This window comes from Scyliorhinus torazame, chromosome 14, assembly GCF_047496885.1.
Source record: "Scyliorhinus torazame isolate Kashiwa2021f chromosome 14, sScyTor2.1, whole genome shotgun sequence".
NCBI classification, from domain to species: domain Eukaryota; kingdom Metazoa; phylum Chordata; class Chondrichthyes; order Carcharhiniformes; family Scyliorhinidae; genus Scyliorhinus; species Scyliorhinus torazame.
This window is the reverse complement of record NC_092720.1, coordinates 182924962-182944707: the sequence shown is the minus strand read 5'-3', so window position 1 is coordinate 182944707 and position 19746 is coordinate 182924962. Positions and strand designations below refer to the sequence as shown.

Below are 19746 nucleotides of genomic sequence, written 5' to 3'. Positions count from 1 at the left end.
GGAATCGCTGGAAGAATTCTACCGTGCGCTCCTGGTGTTGGGGAGAAACTGCAGCTGCCTGCAAGTTTTGGCGAGCGACCACACAGAACTCTTGATCCGGGACGCTTTTGTGGCAGGAATGCTGTCCTCCCAAATCCACCAGCGATTGCTGGAAAAAGACACCCTAGGCCTCAAGGAGGCACGGACTCTTGCAGGCTCCCTGGATGTGGCCTCCCGAAACGCCCGTGCTTATGTTCCGACCGCGTGGCAGCCCCCTGGGCAGCGTGGAACCCCTCCGCAGCCAACCCCGAGACATCCCCCATCCTCCTACAAGCTTGTGCTGCAAGGCGGCCTGGCAACCCCGGGGGGGCCCCGCTGCACATTTTGCGGGCAGGCCAAGCACCCTCGGCAGCGCTGCCCGGCCGCACATCCACCTGCAAGGGATGCGGTAAAAAGGGCCACTTCGTGGTGGTATGCCAGGCCCGTGCGGTCTCCGGTGGCGAATGCGGACCGCCACCACAAACCTCTCCATAGTCCCCGTGTGGCCAGCAGGTGCCGTCACGTGCGGCCCCGGGTGCTGCCATTTTGTCCCGCGGACGCCACGTTCGATGGATGGGCGCCGCCATTTTATGCACCCCTAGCCATGTGCGACCAATGTGAGCCACCATCTTGGATGGTCTCCCAGGACCCCAGCTCGGCTGACCGCACACCGCCCGAAGAGAACACTCAACTGCTGCGACTAGCCTCGGTGACCCTGGACCAGTCCCGGCCTTGAACACTCTCAACAGCTACAACAACAGTACTAATCAACGGGCACGAGACGTCCTGCTTTATCGACTCTGGGAGCACGGGGAGCTTCATACACCCAGACACGGTAAGGTGCAGTTCTCTCCTCGTCCACCCCGTTAATCAAAAAATCTCCCTGGCCTCCGGTTTCCACTCAGTAGAGATAAAGGGGTTTTGTGTAGCAAACCTCATGGTCCAGGGTAGGGATTTTATAAATTACCGGCTCTACGTCCTTCCCCACCTCTGTGCGGCCACACTCCTGGGTTTAGACTTCCAGTGTAATCTCCAAAGTCTAACTTTCAAATTCAGCGGCCCTATACCCGCCCCCCCCTCCCCCCCACCCGCCTCACTGTCTGCGCCTTGCGACCCTCAAGGTCGATCTGCCTTCCCTGTTTGCGAACCTCACCCCGGATTGCAAACCCGTCGCCACCAGGAGCAGACGGTACAGTGCCCAGGATCGGATCTTTATTAGGTCAGAGATCCAAAGGCTACTTTGGGAAGGAGTCATTGAAGCTAGCAACAGTCCCTGGAGAGCTCAAGTAGTGGTGGTAAAGACCGGGGAGAAGCATAGGATGGTCATCGACTACAGTCAGACCATCAACAGGTTTACGCAGCTGGACGCGTATCCTCTCCCCCGCATATCCGACATGGTAAACAGGATTGCACAATACAAGGTCTTCTCCACGGTGGATCTTATGTCCGCCTACCACCAGCTCCCCATCCGCACTAGTGACCGCAAATACACTGCCTTTGAGGCAGATGGGTGGCTCTACGACTTCTTAAGGGTTCCCTTCGGTGTCACTAACAGGGTCTCAGTCTTCCAGCGCGAGATGGACCGAATGGTTGACCGGTACGGTTTACGGGCAACATTCCCGTATCTCGATAATGTCACCATCTGCGGCCATGACCAGCAGGAGCATGACATCAACCTCCGAAAATTCCTCCAGACCACAAAGATCCTTAACCTTACGTATGTACGTATGACAAGGATAAATGCGTGTTTAGCACCGACCACCTAGCCATCCTCGGCTACGTAGTGCGAAATGGAGTTATGGGTCCCACCCCTGAACGCATGTGCCCCCTTCTGGGGTTCCCCCTCCCTCACTGCTCCAAGGCCCTGATGCGCTGCCTAGGGTTTTTCTCTTACTATGCCCAATGGGTTCCCAACTATGTGGACAAGGCCCGTCCCCTGATCCAATCCACAGTTTTTCCCCTGTCGATAGAGGCCCGCCAGGCCGTCAGCCGCACCAAAGCAGACATTTCAAAAGCCACGATGCACGCCATCGACGAATCCCTCCCCTTCCAGGTCGAGAGCGACCCGTCTGACGTAGCTCTGGCGGCCACCCTCAACCACGCGGGCAGACCCGTGGTCTTCTTCTCACGTACCAACCATGCTTTCAAAATCCACGACTCCTCAGTCGAAAAGGAGGCCCAGGCCATCGTAGAAGCTGTGCGACATTGGAGGCATTACCTGGCCGGCAGGAGATTCACTCTCCTCACTGACCAACGGTCGGTTGCCTTCATGTTCGATAATGCACAGCGGGGCAAGATAAAAAAGATAAGATCTTGCGGTGGAGGATAGAACTCTCCACCTACAACTACGAGATCTTGTATCGTCTCGAGAAGCTAAACGAGTCTCCTGATGCCCTGTCCTGTGGCACATGTGCCAACGCACAAGTGGACCGCCTCCGCGCCCTCCACGAGGACCTTTGCCACCCGGGGGTCACTCGCTTTTTCCACTTTATCAAGACCCGCAACCTGCCCTCCTCCATCGAGGAGGTCAGGACAGCCACCAGGGACTGCCAAATCTGTGTGGAGTGCAAACCGCACTTCTACCAGCCAGAGAAAGCACACCCGATAAAGGCTTCCCATCCCTTTGAACGCCTCAGCATGGACTTCAAAGGCCCCCTCCCCTCCACCGACCGCAACACGTACTTCCTGAACGTGATTGACAAGTACTCCAGTTTCCCATTCGCATTCCCTGCGCCGACATGACCGCAACCACCGTCAACAAGGCCCCCCATAACATCTTTGCACTGTTCGGGTTCCCCGCTTACATACATAATGATAGGGGTCCTCCTTTATGAGCGACGAACTGCGTCAATTCCTGCTCAGCAAGGGCATTGCCTCGAGCAGGACGACCAGTTACAACTCCCGGGGTAACGGACAGGTAGAGAGGGAGAACGGAATGGTCTGGAAGACCGTCCTACTGTCCCTACGGTCCAGTAATCTCCCAGTCTCCCGCTGGCAGGATGTCCTCCCGGATGCCCTCCACTCCTCCGATCACTGCTTTGTACCACGACCAACCAAACCACTCACGAACGTCTCCTTGTCTTCCCCAGGAAGTCCTCCTCTGGGACCTCACTCCCGACCTGGCTGGCAACTCCCGGACCCATCCTGCTCCGAAAACACATGCGGGCGCACAAGTCGGACCCTTTGGTCGAGAGGGTCCATCTTCTCCACGCTAACCCCCAGTGGCATACCCCGACGGCCGACAATATATGGTCTCCCTACAAGACCTGGCACCCACCGGATACCCACGCACAGCCCAGCCACCAGTCCCACCCTCCCTCCCACCGGTGCACCTTACAGGAGGATTGGTCCTTCCGCCGGCCCCATTTAGGACCCCCCCCACCCACCCACCCCGCATACGCTCCCTTCCCAGGTCAAACGTTTTCCCCACCAGCACCATCTAGGGGTGTTGAAGCTTTAGAACATATAGAACGATACAGCGCAGTACAGGCCCTTCGGCCCACAATGTTGCACCGACACAAAAGCCATCTAACCTACACTATGCCATTATCATCCATATGCTTATCCAGTAAACTTTTAAATGCCCTCAATGTTGGCGAGTTCACTACTGTTGCAGGTAGGGCATTCCACGGCCTCACCACTCTTTGCGTAAAGAACCTACCTCTGACCTCTGTCCTATATCTGTTACCCCTCAGTTTAAAGCTATGTCCCCTCGTGCTAGCCATTTCCATCCGCGGGAGAAGGCTCTCACTTTCCACCCTATCTAAACCCCTGATCATTTTGTATGCCTCTATTAAGTCTCCTCTTAACCTTCTTCTCTCTAACGAAAACAACCTCAAGTCCATCAGCCTTTCCTCATAAGATTTTCCCTCCATACTGACGAATGTGATATAAAATAGTTACTTTAGAGATATTAGTTAATGTAATGTAGAAATAAGCCACTTTGATTCTGGCAAGTAGAGACAAAGTATTTTAGACCGCATGGAAAAAAGCAGGAAGAGGTGTGTCTATGAGAGTGATGCTGCATTGATAGGGGCCGGAGAAAGGGATTGGAAGTGAGCCAATCAGAATGGATCAAACAAGTCAGGAGGGACATAGGATGACCTATGGGTGTCGAGTATGTGAAACTTGATGCCATTTGAATGTATGAGTACTGATCTCTTTGTCTGGGACATTCACTTAGTCCCGGAGCTGCAGAGAGCAACATGTTATCTGTATCACTGTGGACTAGGTAGCTTGCAAGCTGAATAAAATTACTTCTTTTTACATGCAAATCCATCTCGACTTTTATTGAGGCCAGACTGACGGAGAAAGAAATTTGGGATTCAACAATACCAGGCAACATCCTGGTAAATCTCCTCTGCACCCACTCCAAAGCTTCCACGTCCTTCCTATAATGCGGTGACCAGAACTGTACGCAATACTCCAAATGCGGCCATACCAGAGTTTTGTACAGCTGCAACATGACCTCATGACTCCGGAACTCAATCCCTCTACCAATAAAGGCCAACACTCCATAGGCCTTCTTCACGACCCTATCAACCTGGGTGGCAACTTTCAGGGATCTATGTACATGGACACCTAGATCCCTCTGCTCATCAACACTTCGAAGATCTTTACCATTAGCCAAATATTCCGCATTCCTGTTATTCCTTCCAAAGTGAATCACCTCACACTTCTCTACATTAAACTCCATTTGCCACCTCTCAGCCCAGCTCTGCAGCTTATCTATGTCCCTCTGTAACCTGCTACATCCTTCCGCACTAACGACAACACCACCGACTTTAGTGTCGTCTGCAAATTTACTCACCCACCCTTCTGCGCCCTCCTCTAGGTCATTGATAAAAATGACAAACAGCAACGGCCCCAGAACAGATCCTTGTGGTACGCCACTTGTAACTGAACTCCATTCTGAACATATCCCATCAACCACCACCCTCTGTCTTCTTTCAGCTAGCCAATTTCTGATCCACATCTCTAAATCACCCTCAATCCCCAGCCTCCGTATTTTATGCAATAGCCTACCGTGGGGAACCTTATCAAACGCTTTACTGAAATCCATATACACCACATCAACTGCTCTACCCTCGTCTACCTGTTCAGTCACCTTCTCAAAGAACTCAATAAGGTTTGTGAGGCATGACGTACCCTTCACAAAGCCATGCTGACTATCCCTGATCATATTATTCCTATCTAGGTGATTATAAATCTTGTCTCTTATAATCCCCTCCAAGACTTTACCCACAACAGACGTGAGGCTCACCGGTCTATAGTTGCCGGGGTTGTCTCTACTCCCTTTTTTGAACAAAGGGACCACATTTGCTATCCTCCAGTCCTCTGGCACTATTCCTGTAGCCAATGATGACATAAAAATCGAAGCCAAAGGCTCAGCATCTCTTCTCTGGCTTCCCAGAGAATCCTAGGATAAATCCCATCAGGCCCCGGGGACTTATCTCTTTTCAGCCTGTCCAGAATTGCCAACACCTCTTCCCTACATACCTCAATGCCATCTATTCTTGACGAATGTGATATAAAATAGTTACTTTCGAGATATTAGTTACTGTAATGTAGAGAGATAGGCCAGTCTCATTCTGGTGAGTTCACAAAGGATTTCAGACCACATGGCAAAGCAAGGAGGAGGTGTGTCCACCAAAGGAGGAGAAAAGGATGCTGGGTAATAAGGGGGCCAGAGGAAGGGATTGGAAGTGAGCCAATCAGAATGTATGACCAGGTCAGGAGGGGTATAGGATGACCTTTGGGAATCGTGTATATGAAACTTGATACCATTTGAATTTATTTGCAGAAATCCCTTTGTCTCTTTGTTCATTCGCTTTCCGGGGTGTAGGAGACTGGATGAGTCCTATGCTTCTGTGAAATGAATCAGGCTTGCAAGCCAAATAAAATAACTAATGCTGTACCTTCAAATCCATCTCGACTTTTATTGAGGGCAGACTGTCGGGTAAAGAAATTTGTATTTTGTCAATCACAGGACGCCCAGGGCCCCCGATCGACTGATTGCTTCATTTTAAAGTATATCGTTAATTGTGAATCTGTAAATAGTTACAAAACGCTGCACGGAGGTATTACGGTATCTCCATAACTATAATTTCTACCACGTTACCATGTTGTAATATCAGGCCACCGCCCTCGCCAGACTCTTTTTTAACAGGGGGTGAATGTGGTAATCTGTGTAGAGATATTACGGGACCAGGTAATGCTGGGATACCATTGGTAGATATTGTATGTTTCCTATTGGTTAAGCTTTATGGTAGCTCTGCCCTGCAAGGTGGGGTACAACAGCCCGTGCCGCCCCAGCAGCCTTCTTTCTGTACCTGAGCTGCTGGGGGAAACATCTAGCTTATTAAAGCCTTCAGTTGGACTACAACCTCACTTTAGTGGTCATTGATCGTGCATCAATATCATGCCCGCCTCTACCACCTCCGCTGGCAAAGAGTTCCAGGCACCCACCACCCTCTGCGTAAAAAACTTTCCACGCATATCTTCCTTGAATGTTGAATGTTATACATAAAAGGAAGAGTACCCATACCTTGGAATACATCGGGGAACCTTGCTAGCATGTCCTCAATGTCTTCTTGCACAGGGGCAGGACATTTGTCGGTGCTGTGAATTCATTTCACAAGGTTTAAGTCTCGACTTGCTTGAACACCTAATAGTAATGAAAGTCTAGCATCAACAATTTCAAATCGCAAAGGCATCCCTGTGTCTTTGTTTCCTACCAAGATATTACATGAAGCCAAGGAAGTAATCATGTTGCCATTGTAGTCACACAACTGGCGGTCAGGGCGTTGAATCTTTGGAAGCCTATGTAGCTTGGATAAATCAAAGTTGTTAATTAAATTAGCATTTGCACCAGTGTCAAGTTTGAACACAATCTCGGATCCATTAACTTGTAATGGAATATTCCATTCATCTTCCGAGTTGATGGATTTTATGGGATGCGATATCTGTGGAGAAGAATTGCACATCATAATTGTCTGATTCTGTTCAACAATGCTAACAAAAAAATGTATCTTCAAGACAGTATCTGTAACTGTATCAGGTTTCACCATTTTTGATATACTTTTATTCGTATTAATATTTTTACACATATTTTTGTTGAATGAAATTGATTACTTAAATTGAGGACGTTTAGTCGCTGAATGGCACTGCAGAGCGAAATGATTCTGTTTACCGCATTTGGAATAGGTTTTTTCAAAAGCTGGGCATTTTCCCTGTAGGTGGGCGTGTCCACAATGTGTGGCTCCCAATTAGTGAATCAGCCGTGAGTGAGATGGATTTAAGAGTCTGTACAGGATAAACAAGTTGGGTCAGAACAGAAATTTAATCAGAGAAATCTCTGATGCCATCACTACAGATCCATTTCCGCAGATACATATGTGCAATTTGATCACTTGCTCGCTGTTATCTCGCTGAAATTGCATCTTCCCAGATTCTCTCATCCTCTGCTGCCGCTGATCTCGGCGACTGGTGTCCCTGGATTACCAACCGGAACACTGGAGGTCACTGGGGAAGAGAAAAAAAACATCACGACAGAGTGAGGCAAACCCAGCAGGCCTGGAACACCCCCAACAAAATCCATCAGATCCAGCTGACACCCCACAAATACCAGCAGCAAAATCCATCAGACCCCAGATACCTAATAATGCAGAAACCTGGAAGAGTACAGAGTGTGTGGGAGTGAGATTAAAAGGGAAAGTAGGAAAGTAAAGAGGGAAAGAAAAAAATGCTCGCAAGTAAAATCAAGGAGCCTCCCGGGATGTTGAATAAGTAAATAAAGACAAAAGGAAAAGAAAGGAGTAGGGCCTATTGGAGACCAATAAGATAGTCTGTGTGAGAGGGCGGATAATGTGGTTAGGTTGTTAATAAATACATTGCAATTATGAAATTTAATACTTTTATTTTCTTTGGAAAACATGGAACACTGATGACAGCACAGTTAAGGAAGAAGAATGTGAAATACTGGATCAGATAAACATTGTAAGAAACAATCATATTAAAGGAATTGACAACTTTAAAATTGATAAATCAGCAGGTTAAAAGCAATAAGGAGTGGTAATTTCAGAGGCTTTGACCATCAGAATCATTCTGCGTTGGTTACACTGAGGGTTCGTTAGCTCAGTTGGCTGGCTGGCTGGTTTGTGATGCGGACTGACACCCACAGCGTGGGTTCAATTCCCGTACCGGCGGAGGTTATTCATGCCTTCTCAACCTGAAGTGTGGTGATCCTCAGGTTAAATCTCCACCAGTCAGCTCTCTCTCTCTCTCGTTCAAAGAGAAGACCAGCCACGGTCCTCTGGGACGATGGCGACTTTCACAGGAGTGGTGGAAGAGGATCGAAGGGCTGCCAAAGTTATAAGAGGATTGAAAAGGGACAAAGAGATAGTCTGAGATAGGTGGAGTTTAACCTCAGTGGTGGAATTATTATTGGAATTAATTTTCAGTTAGAATCAAGGCAAGTTAGCATGGATTTGTTCCGGATCAAACTATTTTTTGAAGAGGATTAATGAGGGCTGTGTGGTGGACATGGTCAATGTAAATTTCAACATTTTAGAGAAGATAGATTCAGAGAAGGTCCCACCTTGCAGGCTGCTCAGAAATGTAAAAACACTTGGGACCATCCAAGTGTCAAATCGGATCGAAAATTGCCTCAGGCAGCAAAGGGTTAAAAGGGTTTGTGACTGGAAGCCTGTTACCAGTCAGGGTTCCACAGAGCTCGGCCCTCACTCCCTTGCATTTTGTGATGATTTAGATTCAAATGCAGGGGGAAATGATAAGTTTGAAGATGTACAAATATTATCTCTGTGGTTGACAGCGAGGATGAAACCTTCAGACTGCAGGAAGATAGAACATAGAACAGTGCAGCACAGAACAGGCCCTTCGGCTCTCGATGTTGTGCCAAGCATTGCATCGAGGGCCGAAGGGCCTGTTCTGTGCTGTGCTGTGGTGGTCAGTTGGGAAGGAAAGTGGAAGTCGACCTGGAGAAACGCAAGATCATGGATTCTGGGCGGTGCAACAAAACAAAGGAAATCGCCAGTAAATGGGAGGATCGGGAGTAATGTGGAGGAAGAGAGAAACCTCAGAGTGTGTATCCAAGAATGGGGAAAGCTGTGAGTACAGGGCCACAATGTGGTTAAGAAGGTGAATAACATTATTATCTGAGGAATAGAGCAGTGGTTTTGCTGGAACTGTGAACAACACCAGATAGACGACAGCTGGAACACTGCAAACAGTCTGTCAGCACGTTACAGAAAAGATGTGATTGTACTGGAGAGAATGCAGAGGAGATTGTTTAATGTGGACAGGACTGGAGAACGTTCACTGGGAGGAAAGACCGGAGAGGCTGGAATAGGATTCTTTAGAATAGGGGAGGGTGAAGGGAGCTATAATTGGGGTTTATATAATTATGAGAAGCCACGGTAAATAAGGATGACGGGTGGGATTCTCTGCCACCAGCTGCGTTTTCCTGCAGGGTGTGCCCTCGCTGGCAGCGAGATCCTCCATTCCGGCCGCTGACCAGCCAATGGCCATGTTGGCCAACGCCATCCGGAAACCCCGTGACCAGGGGTGCGCTGCCGGAGAATTCCACTGGACCCATTTACCTTGGTAGAGGGGTCCAAAAACCAGGAGACACAGATTTAAAGTAACCGATAGAAGCAACAGAGGAGAGATTAGGAAACTTTTTTCACTCGGGGGGTGGGAGGGACCTGGAACTCTCTGCCTGAAGGTTGGGAGAGGCAGAAACTCCCGCCACATTTAATAAATTCTTGGATGTCGACTTGAGGAGCTGTGATCTGCAGGGCTGCAGACCGAGGACATGAAGGTGAGATTGGGCTGGGAGCTCTTCATTAATCTGCATGGACATGATGGGCTGAATGGCCTCATTCTGTGTTGTAAATTTCTAACATTCAATTTCCAATCCTCAAATCAGCTGTCAAACTCCAGCAGACCCCCAAACCCCAGCAGACCCCCAAACACCAGCAAATCCCAGCAGACCCCCAAACACCAGCAAAACCCCATCAGATCCACCTTGCACCTGAGGATCACCACAATTCAGGTTGAGAAACAAGAGCAAAAATCAGACCCATGACACAATGTGACTATTGCTAAATCCTGGAGGACTGACACTGACCAACTGAGGGGAAACTCTGGAAATTCAGACTTCCTAAAGGAATCCGAACAGCTTTGAGGAGGTGAGATGTTTCTGGATGTCTCAACACCCACAATATCTCCATCCTCAGACTGTAGAGGACCAACCATTTCCATAAGACAAGTCACAAAGCTCAGTGCTGAATTGGATGGGTTTGTCTTTAATGACTATACACGGAGACAGACACGGAGCTCACATTCCACCCACCAGATTATACAGTTAACACCAGCGGGAATATCCCCGTTAGAATGATCCAATCCCAATTGTGTTCAACGCTGCTCATACCTTAGTGATTTGCGGAGGAGCTGGATGAAGAATCCCCTTTATCAGAAGCTGTTAAAGGAAGGAGAGGCATTAAAAAAAACTGTTCATTATTAGAGGCAGGGATAGTGCATGAGATAGAAGGGCAGAGAGAAAGAGACAGAGAATGAGAGAGACAAAGATAGACAGACACAACAGGGCAATAGAAACCACACATATTCAGATGGTGACACACAGAGCAATTATTAGAGAGTATCAGACACAGAATGAAGAATAATTCACACAGGTCCAGAGGGTGTTTGATGATCAGCTTACTGTTTGTAGGATTGTAGGCGCTCTTCCCCCTCCCTGTAAAACAGGAATGTTCAGTGAGTGACGAGAGATTGAAAGAAAATCAGAGTGGCTGGAACTCTGAATGTAATGGAACAATGGACTCTCCCTCACCTCAGCCCCTCTCACAGAATGTTGAGACGCTCATGCCGTGCCCCCACCCCCTCCTTGTCCCAAGCCCCATCCTTCCCCCATGAACCCAGCCCCTTCCCTCCACCGATACCAAAGCTTCACACTACACCCCTCTGAAACTCTTGCCCCACTCTCTCCCCTCCTGCTCCCCCTCCCTGGGACCCAGCTTCCTGTCCCCCATCTGGGCCCCAGTCCTGCATTCCCCACACACCCTTGACCCCAGGGGTCACACTCTCCCCCACCTTGTGACCCCAACCTGGCACTCCCCCATGCCGTCCCAGCCCCACACTCCTCGCTCCCCCCAGTCCACACTTCCCGTCATCCCCCGGTCCCACATTACCCGTCAACCCCCCAATCCCATACTCCCCCTCCCGACCTTTATCTCACCCCCGCCTTGACTTCCCCCACGTCCCTGACCCCAGCCCCACACTGCAGCCTGACCAGACACCGTCACTCCCATACTGTCCAGAGACCCTCACTCCCGTACTGACCAGAGACCCTCGCTCCCGTACTGACCAGAGACCCTCACTCCCGTACTGACCAGAGATCCTGACTCCCGTACTGACCAGAGACCCTCACTCCCGTACTGACCAGAGACCCTCACTCCCGTACTGACCAGAGACCCTCACTCCCGTACTGACCAGAGACCCTCACTCCCGTACTGTCCAGAGACCCTCACTCCCGTACTGTCCAGAGACCCTCACTCCCGTACTGTCCAGAGACCCTCGCTCCCGACTTGACCAGAGACCCTCACTCCCGTACTGACCAGAGACCCTCACTCCCGTACTGACCAGATCCCCTCACTCCCATACTGTCCAGAGACCCTCGCTCCCGTACTGATCAGGGATCCTCACTGATAACCTGAACTCCTCGTCCAATCTGAGACTGCCACTTTTCAGACTCTCTCCCTTTACCATGAACCCCTTTCTCTCCCTGTCCCAACCCTGGGGCTCTTTCACCCACTGTGTGCTCCCCCACACCAACCAGAGACCCACAAACTAAGCCAGCCTCACACTGGAATATTCCATCAGGATCCCTCCAACACCCAGTGCGGAGCTGCTGTTTTCCCTCCAATTCCTACCTTTCTTGTTGTAGATGACGACAGCCACAATGAGAGTGATGAGCAGCAGCAGGATCCCGAGCACAATCCCGATGGTAACAGGAACCTGGGAGTGAGGCTTTGGCCCTGTTAGGGAAAGAAAATCAGAGAGACAGAGTGAATCAGGGAGAGAGAAAATGTGAGCATCTGGATTTTAAAGTCCTCAATCTGACCAACCCCAGCCTCTGTTTTCCTGAGAACAGAGACCCAGCCTGTCAACCCTTCCCTGATACGTACACACACTCATTTCTGGTATCATCGCTGGAAAACTTTTCTACAGTCTCTCCTTGTAAAAATGGTGACTGGAACTGCACACGGTATTCAAATGTGGTTTAACCAAGGTTTGATACAGGTTTAGCCTAACCTACCTGTGGTAGTATGCATTAGGGGTCATGTGGGACTGTGAAGCCGTGATGTCATTGGCTGACAGATCCCGGGTCCTGGTTGGCTGTTGACCTCTAGCTCCGCCCTGAAGGCGGAGTATAAGAACCAGGCGTTCTCCCCCGCAGGCCAGTCTGCTACTGAACTGCGGGGAACAAGTCACGCTTCATAAAGCCTCATCGACTTCATCTCTATTCGTCTCTCGTGAGTCTTTGTGCGCTACACTACCTAATTTACAATTCTATTTTTTGATAAATGAAGCCTGGTTTTCTCTTTGCTTTATTATGGCCTTCTCTAAGCTGTTGCCCTAGGTTTACTGACTGGTGTACTTGTACACCGAGATCTCTTTGTCCCCGATCCCATCCGGACTTACTCCTTCCAAGTAAGATGTGATCTCCCTGTTCATCCTTAATGAAAACTCTCCCACGTTTATCGGTGCTGAACTTCATTCACCAATTATGTGCCCATTCTACAAGTTTATATTGTCTATTCTTTGCTGCAATCGTGCTCAGTATCGACTATTCCCACCCAATTTGGTGTCCTCTGCAAATTGAGAAATAGTGTATCGGATTCTCATGTCCACATCATTGAATGGAAATTGTGAACAGTGGTGATCCCAGCACTGATCCTTGTGGATCACCACTTCCCACCTTCTGTCACTCTGAATAATGATCCTTCACTCTCACTCTCTGCTTTTTGTCTTCAAATCATTCTGCCATTTGTCCCCTCACTCCACATTCTCTTGACAACAATTAATCTATCATGAGTCACCTTATCTATTACATTTGAAAAATCATAGAATATACAGTGCAGAAGGAGGCCATTCGGCCCATCGAGTCTGCACCGACCCGCTTCAGCCCTCACTTCCACCCTGTCCCAGGAGCCCAATAACCCCTCCTTACCTTTTTGGTCACTAAGACCAATTTAGCATGGCCAATCCACCGAACCTGCACGTCTTTGGACTGTGGGAGGAAACCGGAGTACCCGGAGGAAACCCACGCAGACACGGTGAGAACGTGTAGACTCTGCACAGACAGTGGTCCAGCAAGGAATCGAACCTGGGACCCTGCCGCTGTGAAGCCACAGTGCTAGCCACTTGTGGTACCGTGCTGCCCAACCATATTAAATTACATCTACTATATCACCATTGTCCACTCCCTCTGTTACATCCTCAAAAAAATCCACTTATTGAGGTAAAGCAACATTTAATATTTCAGAATCCAAGCTGACTATTCATGATTATATTAATCGATTTCTAGATTTTCAAGAATTCCCTGAATAATAATCATCACTTCATGTCACAAGTAGGCTTCAATGAAGCTACTGTGAAAAGCCCCAGTCACCACATTCCGGAGCCTGTTCAGGGAGGCCGGTACAGGAATTGAACCCGCGCTGCTGTTTGTTGTGCATTACAAGCCAGCTGTTTAACCCTATGTGTTAAACCTGCCCCTGGTAGAAGAGATTCCATTATTTTTGTGACAGCTGATTTTAAGCTGTTTGAAGTCAACTTCCGAAATATACAGGACTGTGTTCCTCCTATAATATCCCAGGATACACCGGGTCTTGTTCCTCCTACAATATCCCAGGATACACTGGGACCTGTCCCTCCTGTAATATCCCAGGATACACCAGGCCTGTCCCTCCTGTAATATCCCAGGACACACTGCGCCCTCTCATACTGTAATATCCCAGGATACACCAGGACACAATGGGGAATGTTGCACGGTAAATCCCAGGACACACAATTACTGTCTTCCAATGGTGGTGTTTTGGATATTATGCATTGGAGTTTAACATTTATTTGCACTCTGTATCCTGGGCAACAGCTGTCCTGGTGAACAGCTTGTCGTGTTAATCACCCTGGGGGAACACAGAATGCAACTGGATGCAGTTGTACTTGAAAGTAGACTCCAAACTGTGATGTTGGTTCAATACGCTTTATTGAACTTGTTAAGCAGTGTACACAGTCCGCTGTGGGTTTGAAACTCTACTAATCTAAGCGTGCTTACTATAACTAACTAGACCAGACTAGCTCTGAGCCATGTGTAGAAGGTGCTAACTGATATATACACCCTGACTGTCACTACAGTTGTCACCAGTGGAAAGAGGCAGAGTGTTGATGCCTCCTGTGTTTTATAATGCAAGACCACCTTCTAGTGTTCTGCCTGGTGATTGGTTGTGTTCTGTCCTGTGTGAAGATTGGCTGTACTGGGTCTCTGTCACTGCCTGTCTGAATCTCATCACAGCTCAGCACTGACCTTCCCTCTGACGAATGATATAAAATAGTTACTTTAGAGATATTAGTTAATGTAATGTAGAAGATAGGCCAGTTTAATTCTGGTTAGTTCACAGACAAAGGATTTCAGACCGCATAGAAAAGCAGGAAGAGGTGTGTCCACCAGAGTGATGCTGAGTAATAGGCGCCAGAGGAAGGGATTGGAAGTGAGCCAATCAGAATAGATCAAACAGGTCAGGAGGGACACAGGATGACCTATGGGCGTCGAGTATGTGAAACTTGATGCCATTTGAATGTATCAGTACAGAGCTTTGTCGGATAGCCTCACTTGATTCCGGAGGTACAGAGAGCAGAGAGGTGATCTGTACTGCTGTGAACTGAGAAAGACTTGCAAGTCTAATAAAATAACTAATGCTGTACCTGCAAATCCATCTCGACTTTTATTGAGGCCAGACTGACGGGTAAAGAAACTGAGGATTTAACACCTCGTGTCATCCTGATCGAAGGCCGTGTCTCTCAAACAGTGAGAAATGGTCTTACCATAAATCACCATCAGTGCCTCATTCAGTCCGCTGTGTTCCACCCGACAGGAATACTCGGCCTGGTCCTCCGGATCAAACTCCACCCATTTCCGGATCTGGTAGGTCCTGTCGTGATTGGGTAAGATCCCACTGGACAGGGTCTCATCAATCACCACTCCGTCTCTGCACAGATTCACCTCGATGGCTTGAGGGTAAAAGCCGGTGACGACACAGGACAGCCGGTTAGAATCACTCAAACGGGTAAAGGACACGATGGGGGCAACTGAGAGAAAAAGGAAGAGGAATCAGTACAGGAAACCGGAGATAGAGAATCTCAGGCATCACTCCCTTCACCGGCTCTCAGTCCCCCCCCCCTCACTCACCGGCTCTCAGTTTCCCCCCCCCCCAACGCACCGACTCTCAGTCCCCCCCCCCCCTCACTCACCGACTGTCCCACCCCCCCCACTCACCGACTGTCCCACCCCCCTCACTCACCGACACTCAGTCCCCCCCCTCACTCACCGACTCTGTCCCCCACTCACTCACCGTCTCCGTCCCCCCTCCCTCACAGACTCTCAGTCCCCCCTCACTAACCGACTCTCAGTCCCCCCCCCTCACTCACCGACTCAGTCCCCCCTCACTCACCGACTCAGTCCCCCCTCACTCACCGACTCTCAGTCCCCCCCTCCTCACCGACTCTCAGTCCCCCCCTCCTCACTCACCGACTCAGTCCCCCCCTCACTCACCGACTCAGTCCCCCCCTCACTCACCGACTCAGTCCCCCCCTCACTCAACGACTCAGTCCCCCCCCTCACTCACCGACTCAGTCCCCCCCCTCACTCACCGACTCAGTCCCCCCCCTCACTCACCGACTCAGTCCCCCCCCTCACTCACCGACTCAGTCCCCCCCCTCACTCACCGACTCAGTCCCCCCCCTCACTCACCGACTCAGTCCCCCCCCTCACTCACCGACTCAGTCCCCCCCCTCACTCACCGACTCAGTCCCCCCTCACTCACCGACTCAGTCCCCCCCTCACTCACCGACTCAGTCCCCCCCTCACTCACCGACTCAGTCCCCCCCTCACTCACCGACTCAGTCCCCCCCTCACTCAGCGACTCAGTCCCCCCCTCACTCAGCGACTCAGTCCCCCCTCACTCAGCGACTCAGTCCCCCCCTCACTCAGCGACTCAGTCCCCCCCTCACTCAGCGACTCAGTCCCCCCCTCACTCAGCGACTCAGTCCCCCCCTCACACACCGACTCAGTCCCCCCCTCACTCACCGACTCAGTCCCCCCCTCACTCACCGACTCTCAGTCCCCCCCCTCACTCACCGACTCTCAGTCCCCCCCCCCACCGACTCTCAGTCCCCCCCCTCACTCACCGACTCTCAGTCCCCCCCCTCACTCACCGTCTCTCAGTCCCCCACTCAATCACGGACTCTGTCCCCCCCCTCACTCACCGACTCAGTCACCCCCCTCACTCACCGACTCTCAATCCCCCACTCACTCACCGACTCTCAGTCCCCGCCTCACTCACCGACTCTCTGTCCCCGCCTCACTCACCGACTCTGTCCCCTCCTCACTCACCGACTCTGTCCCCTCCTCACTCATGGTCTCTCAGTCCCCCACTCACTCTCAATCAGTCCCTCACTCACCGACTCAGTCCCCCCCTGTCTCACCGACAGTCACCCCCCACCCACCTACTCTCAGTCCCCCCTCACTCACCTACTCAGTCCCCACTCACTCACCGTCTCTCAGTCCCCCACTCACTCACTGACTCTGTCCCCACCCTCACTCACCGACTCTCAGTCACCCATTGTAGCGCACAAAGACTCCATGAGACGAATAGAGTGAAGTCGATGAGGCTTTATTAAGCGTGTCTGTTCTCCCGCAGCTCGATATTTAACTGGCCTGCGGGGGAAGACTCCGGCTTCTTATACTCCGCCTTCAGGGCGGAGCTAGAGGTCAACGGCCAACCAGGACCCGGGATCTGTCAGCCAATGACATTAGGGCTTCCAGTCCCACATGACCCCCAATACATACTACCACACCGACTCCCAGTCCCCCCCTCACTCACTGACTCAGTCACTCCCTCACTCACCGACTCTCAGTCGCTCCCTCACTCACCAACTCTCTGACCCCCCTCAATCACCGACTCGCAGTCCCCCCTCAATCACCGACTCAGTCCCCCCTCAATCATCGAATCATTCCGCCCCTCAATCACCGACTCTCAGTCCCCCGCTCAATCACCGACTCAGTCCCTCCCTCCCTTACCGACTCTGTCCTTCCCTCACTCACCGACCCTCAGTCCCTCCCCAATCACCGACTCTCAGTCCCTCCCTCACTCACCGACTCTCAATCCCCCCCACCCCTCACTCACCGACTCAGTCCCCCCCCTCGCTCACTGACACTCAGTCCCTCCCTCGCTCACTGACACTCAGTCCCTCCCTCGCTCACTGACACTCTGTCCCTCCCTCGCTCACTGACACTCAGTCCCTCCCTCGCTCACTGACACTCAGTCCCTCCCTCGCTCACTGACACTCAGTCCCTCCCTCGCTCACTGACACTCAGTCCCTCCCTCGCTCACTGACACTCAGTCCCTCCCTCGCTCACTGACACTCAGTCCCTCCCTCGCTCACTGACACTCAGTCCCTCCCTCGCTCACTGACACTCAGTCCCTCCCTCGCTCACTGACACTCAGTCCCTCCCTCGCTCACTGACACTCAGTCCCTCCCTCGCTCACTGACACTCAGTCCCTCCCTCGCTCACTGACACTCAGTCCCTCCCTCGCTCACTGACACTCAGTCCCTCCCTCGCTCACTGACACTCAGTCCCTCCCTCGCTCACTGACACTCAGTCCCTCCCTCGCTCACTGACACTCAGTCCCTCCCTCGCTCACTGACACTCAGTCCCTCCCTCGCTCACTGACACTCAGTCCCTCCCTCGCTCACTGACACTCAGTCCCTCCCTCGCTCACTGACACTCAGTCCCTCCCTCGCTCACTGACACTCAGTCCCTCCCTCGCTCACTGACACTCAGTCCCTCCCTCGCTCACTGACACTCAGTCCCTCCCTCGCTCACTGACACTCAGTCCCTCCCTCGCTCACTGACACTCAGTCCCTCCCTCGCTCACTGACACTCAGTCCCTCCCTCGCTCACTGACACTCAGTCCCTCCCTCGCTCACTGACACTCAGTCCCTCCCTCGCTCACTGACACTCAGTCCCTCCCTCGCTCACTGACACAGTCCCCCCCCTCACTCACCGACTCAGTCCCCCCCCTCACTCACCGACTCAATCCCCCCCCTCACTCACAGAATCAGTCCCCCCTCACTCACCGACTCAGTCCCCCCTAACTCACCGACTCAGTCCCCCCCTCACTCACCGACTCAGTCCCCCCCTCACTCACCGACTCAGTCCCCCCCTCACTCACCGACTCAGTCCCCCCCTCACTCACCGACTCAGTCCCCCCCTCACTCACCGACTCAGTCCCCCCCTCACTCACCGACTCAGTCCCCCCCTCACTCACCGACTCAGTCCCCCCCTCACTCACCGACTCAGTCCCCCCCTCACTCACCGACTCAGTCCCCCCCTCACTCACCGACTCAGTCCCCCCCTCACTCACCGACTCAGTCCCCCCCTCACTCACCGACTCAGTCCCCCCCTCACTCACCGACTCAGTCCCCCCCTCACTCACCGACTCAGTCCCCCCCTCACTCACCGACTCAGTCCCCCCCTCACTCACCGACTCAGTCCCCCCCTCACTCACCGACTCAGTCCCCCCCTCACTCACCGACTCAGTCCCCCCCTCACTCACCGACTCAGTCCCCCCCTCACTCACCGACTCAGTCCCCCCCTCACTCACCGACTCAGTCCCCCCCTCACTCACCGACTCAGTCCCCCCCTCACTCACCGACTCAGTCCCCCCCCTCACTCACCGACTCAGTCCCCCCCTCACTCACCGACTCAGTCCCCCCCTCACTCACCGACTCAGTCCCCCCCTCACTCACCGACTCAGTCCCCCCCTCACTCACCGACTCAGTCCCCCCCTCACTCACCGACTCAGTCCCCCCCTCACTCACCGACTCAGTCCCCCCTCACTCACCGACTCAGTCCCCCCCTCACTCACCGACTCAGTCCCCCCCTCACTCACCGACTCAGTCCCCCCCTCACTCATCGACTCAGTCCCCCCCTCACTCACCGACTCAGTCCCCCCCTCACTCACCGACTCAGTCCCCCCCTCACTCACCGACTCAGTCCCCCCCTCACTCACCGACTCAGTCCCCCCTCACTCACCGACTCAGTCCCCCCCTCACTCACCGACTCAGTCCCCCCCTCACTCACCGACTCAGTCCCCCCCTCACTCACCGACTCAGTCCCCCCCCCTCACTCACCGACTCAGTCCCCCCCCCTCACTCACCGACTCTCAGTCCCCCCCTCACTCACCGACTCTCAGTCCCCCCCTCACTCACCGACTCTCAGTCCCCCGCTCAATCACCGACTCGGAGTCCCCCCCGCTCACTCGCCGACTCTCAGTCGCTCCCTCACTCACCGACTCAGTCCCCCCCCACCCCTCAGTCACCTAGTCTCAGTCCCCCCTCACT

General features: G+C 52.2%; 1 protein-coding gene across 1 annotated transcript in view; it reads right to left on the bottom strand.

Annotated features, from left to right (window-relative positions):
- Positions 1-7074: 7074 nt before the first annotated feature.
- Positions 7075-19746, bottom strand: part of LOC140390256 (class I histocompatibility antigen, F10 alpha chain-like) — a 48584-nt gene continuing 35912 nt past the window's right edge. Inside the window, exons 4-8 of the mRNA XM_072475261.1 lie at positions 15166-15429; positions 11991-12095; positions 10763-10795; positions 10472-10519; positions 7075-7542 (exon numbers count right to left, since the gene is read on the bottom strand). Coding sequence (XP_072331362.1) covers positions 10473-10519; positions 10763-10795; positions 11991-12095; positions 15166-15429 — 449 coding nt within the window. The 3' untranslated portion in view covers positions 7075-7542; position 10472. The remainder of the gene's footprint in view (positions 7543-10471; positions 10520-10762; positions 10796-11990; positions 12096-15165; positions 15430-19746) is intronic.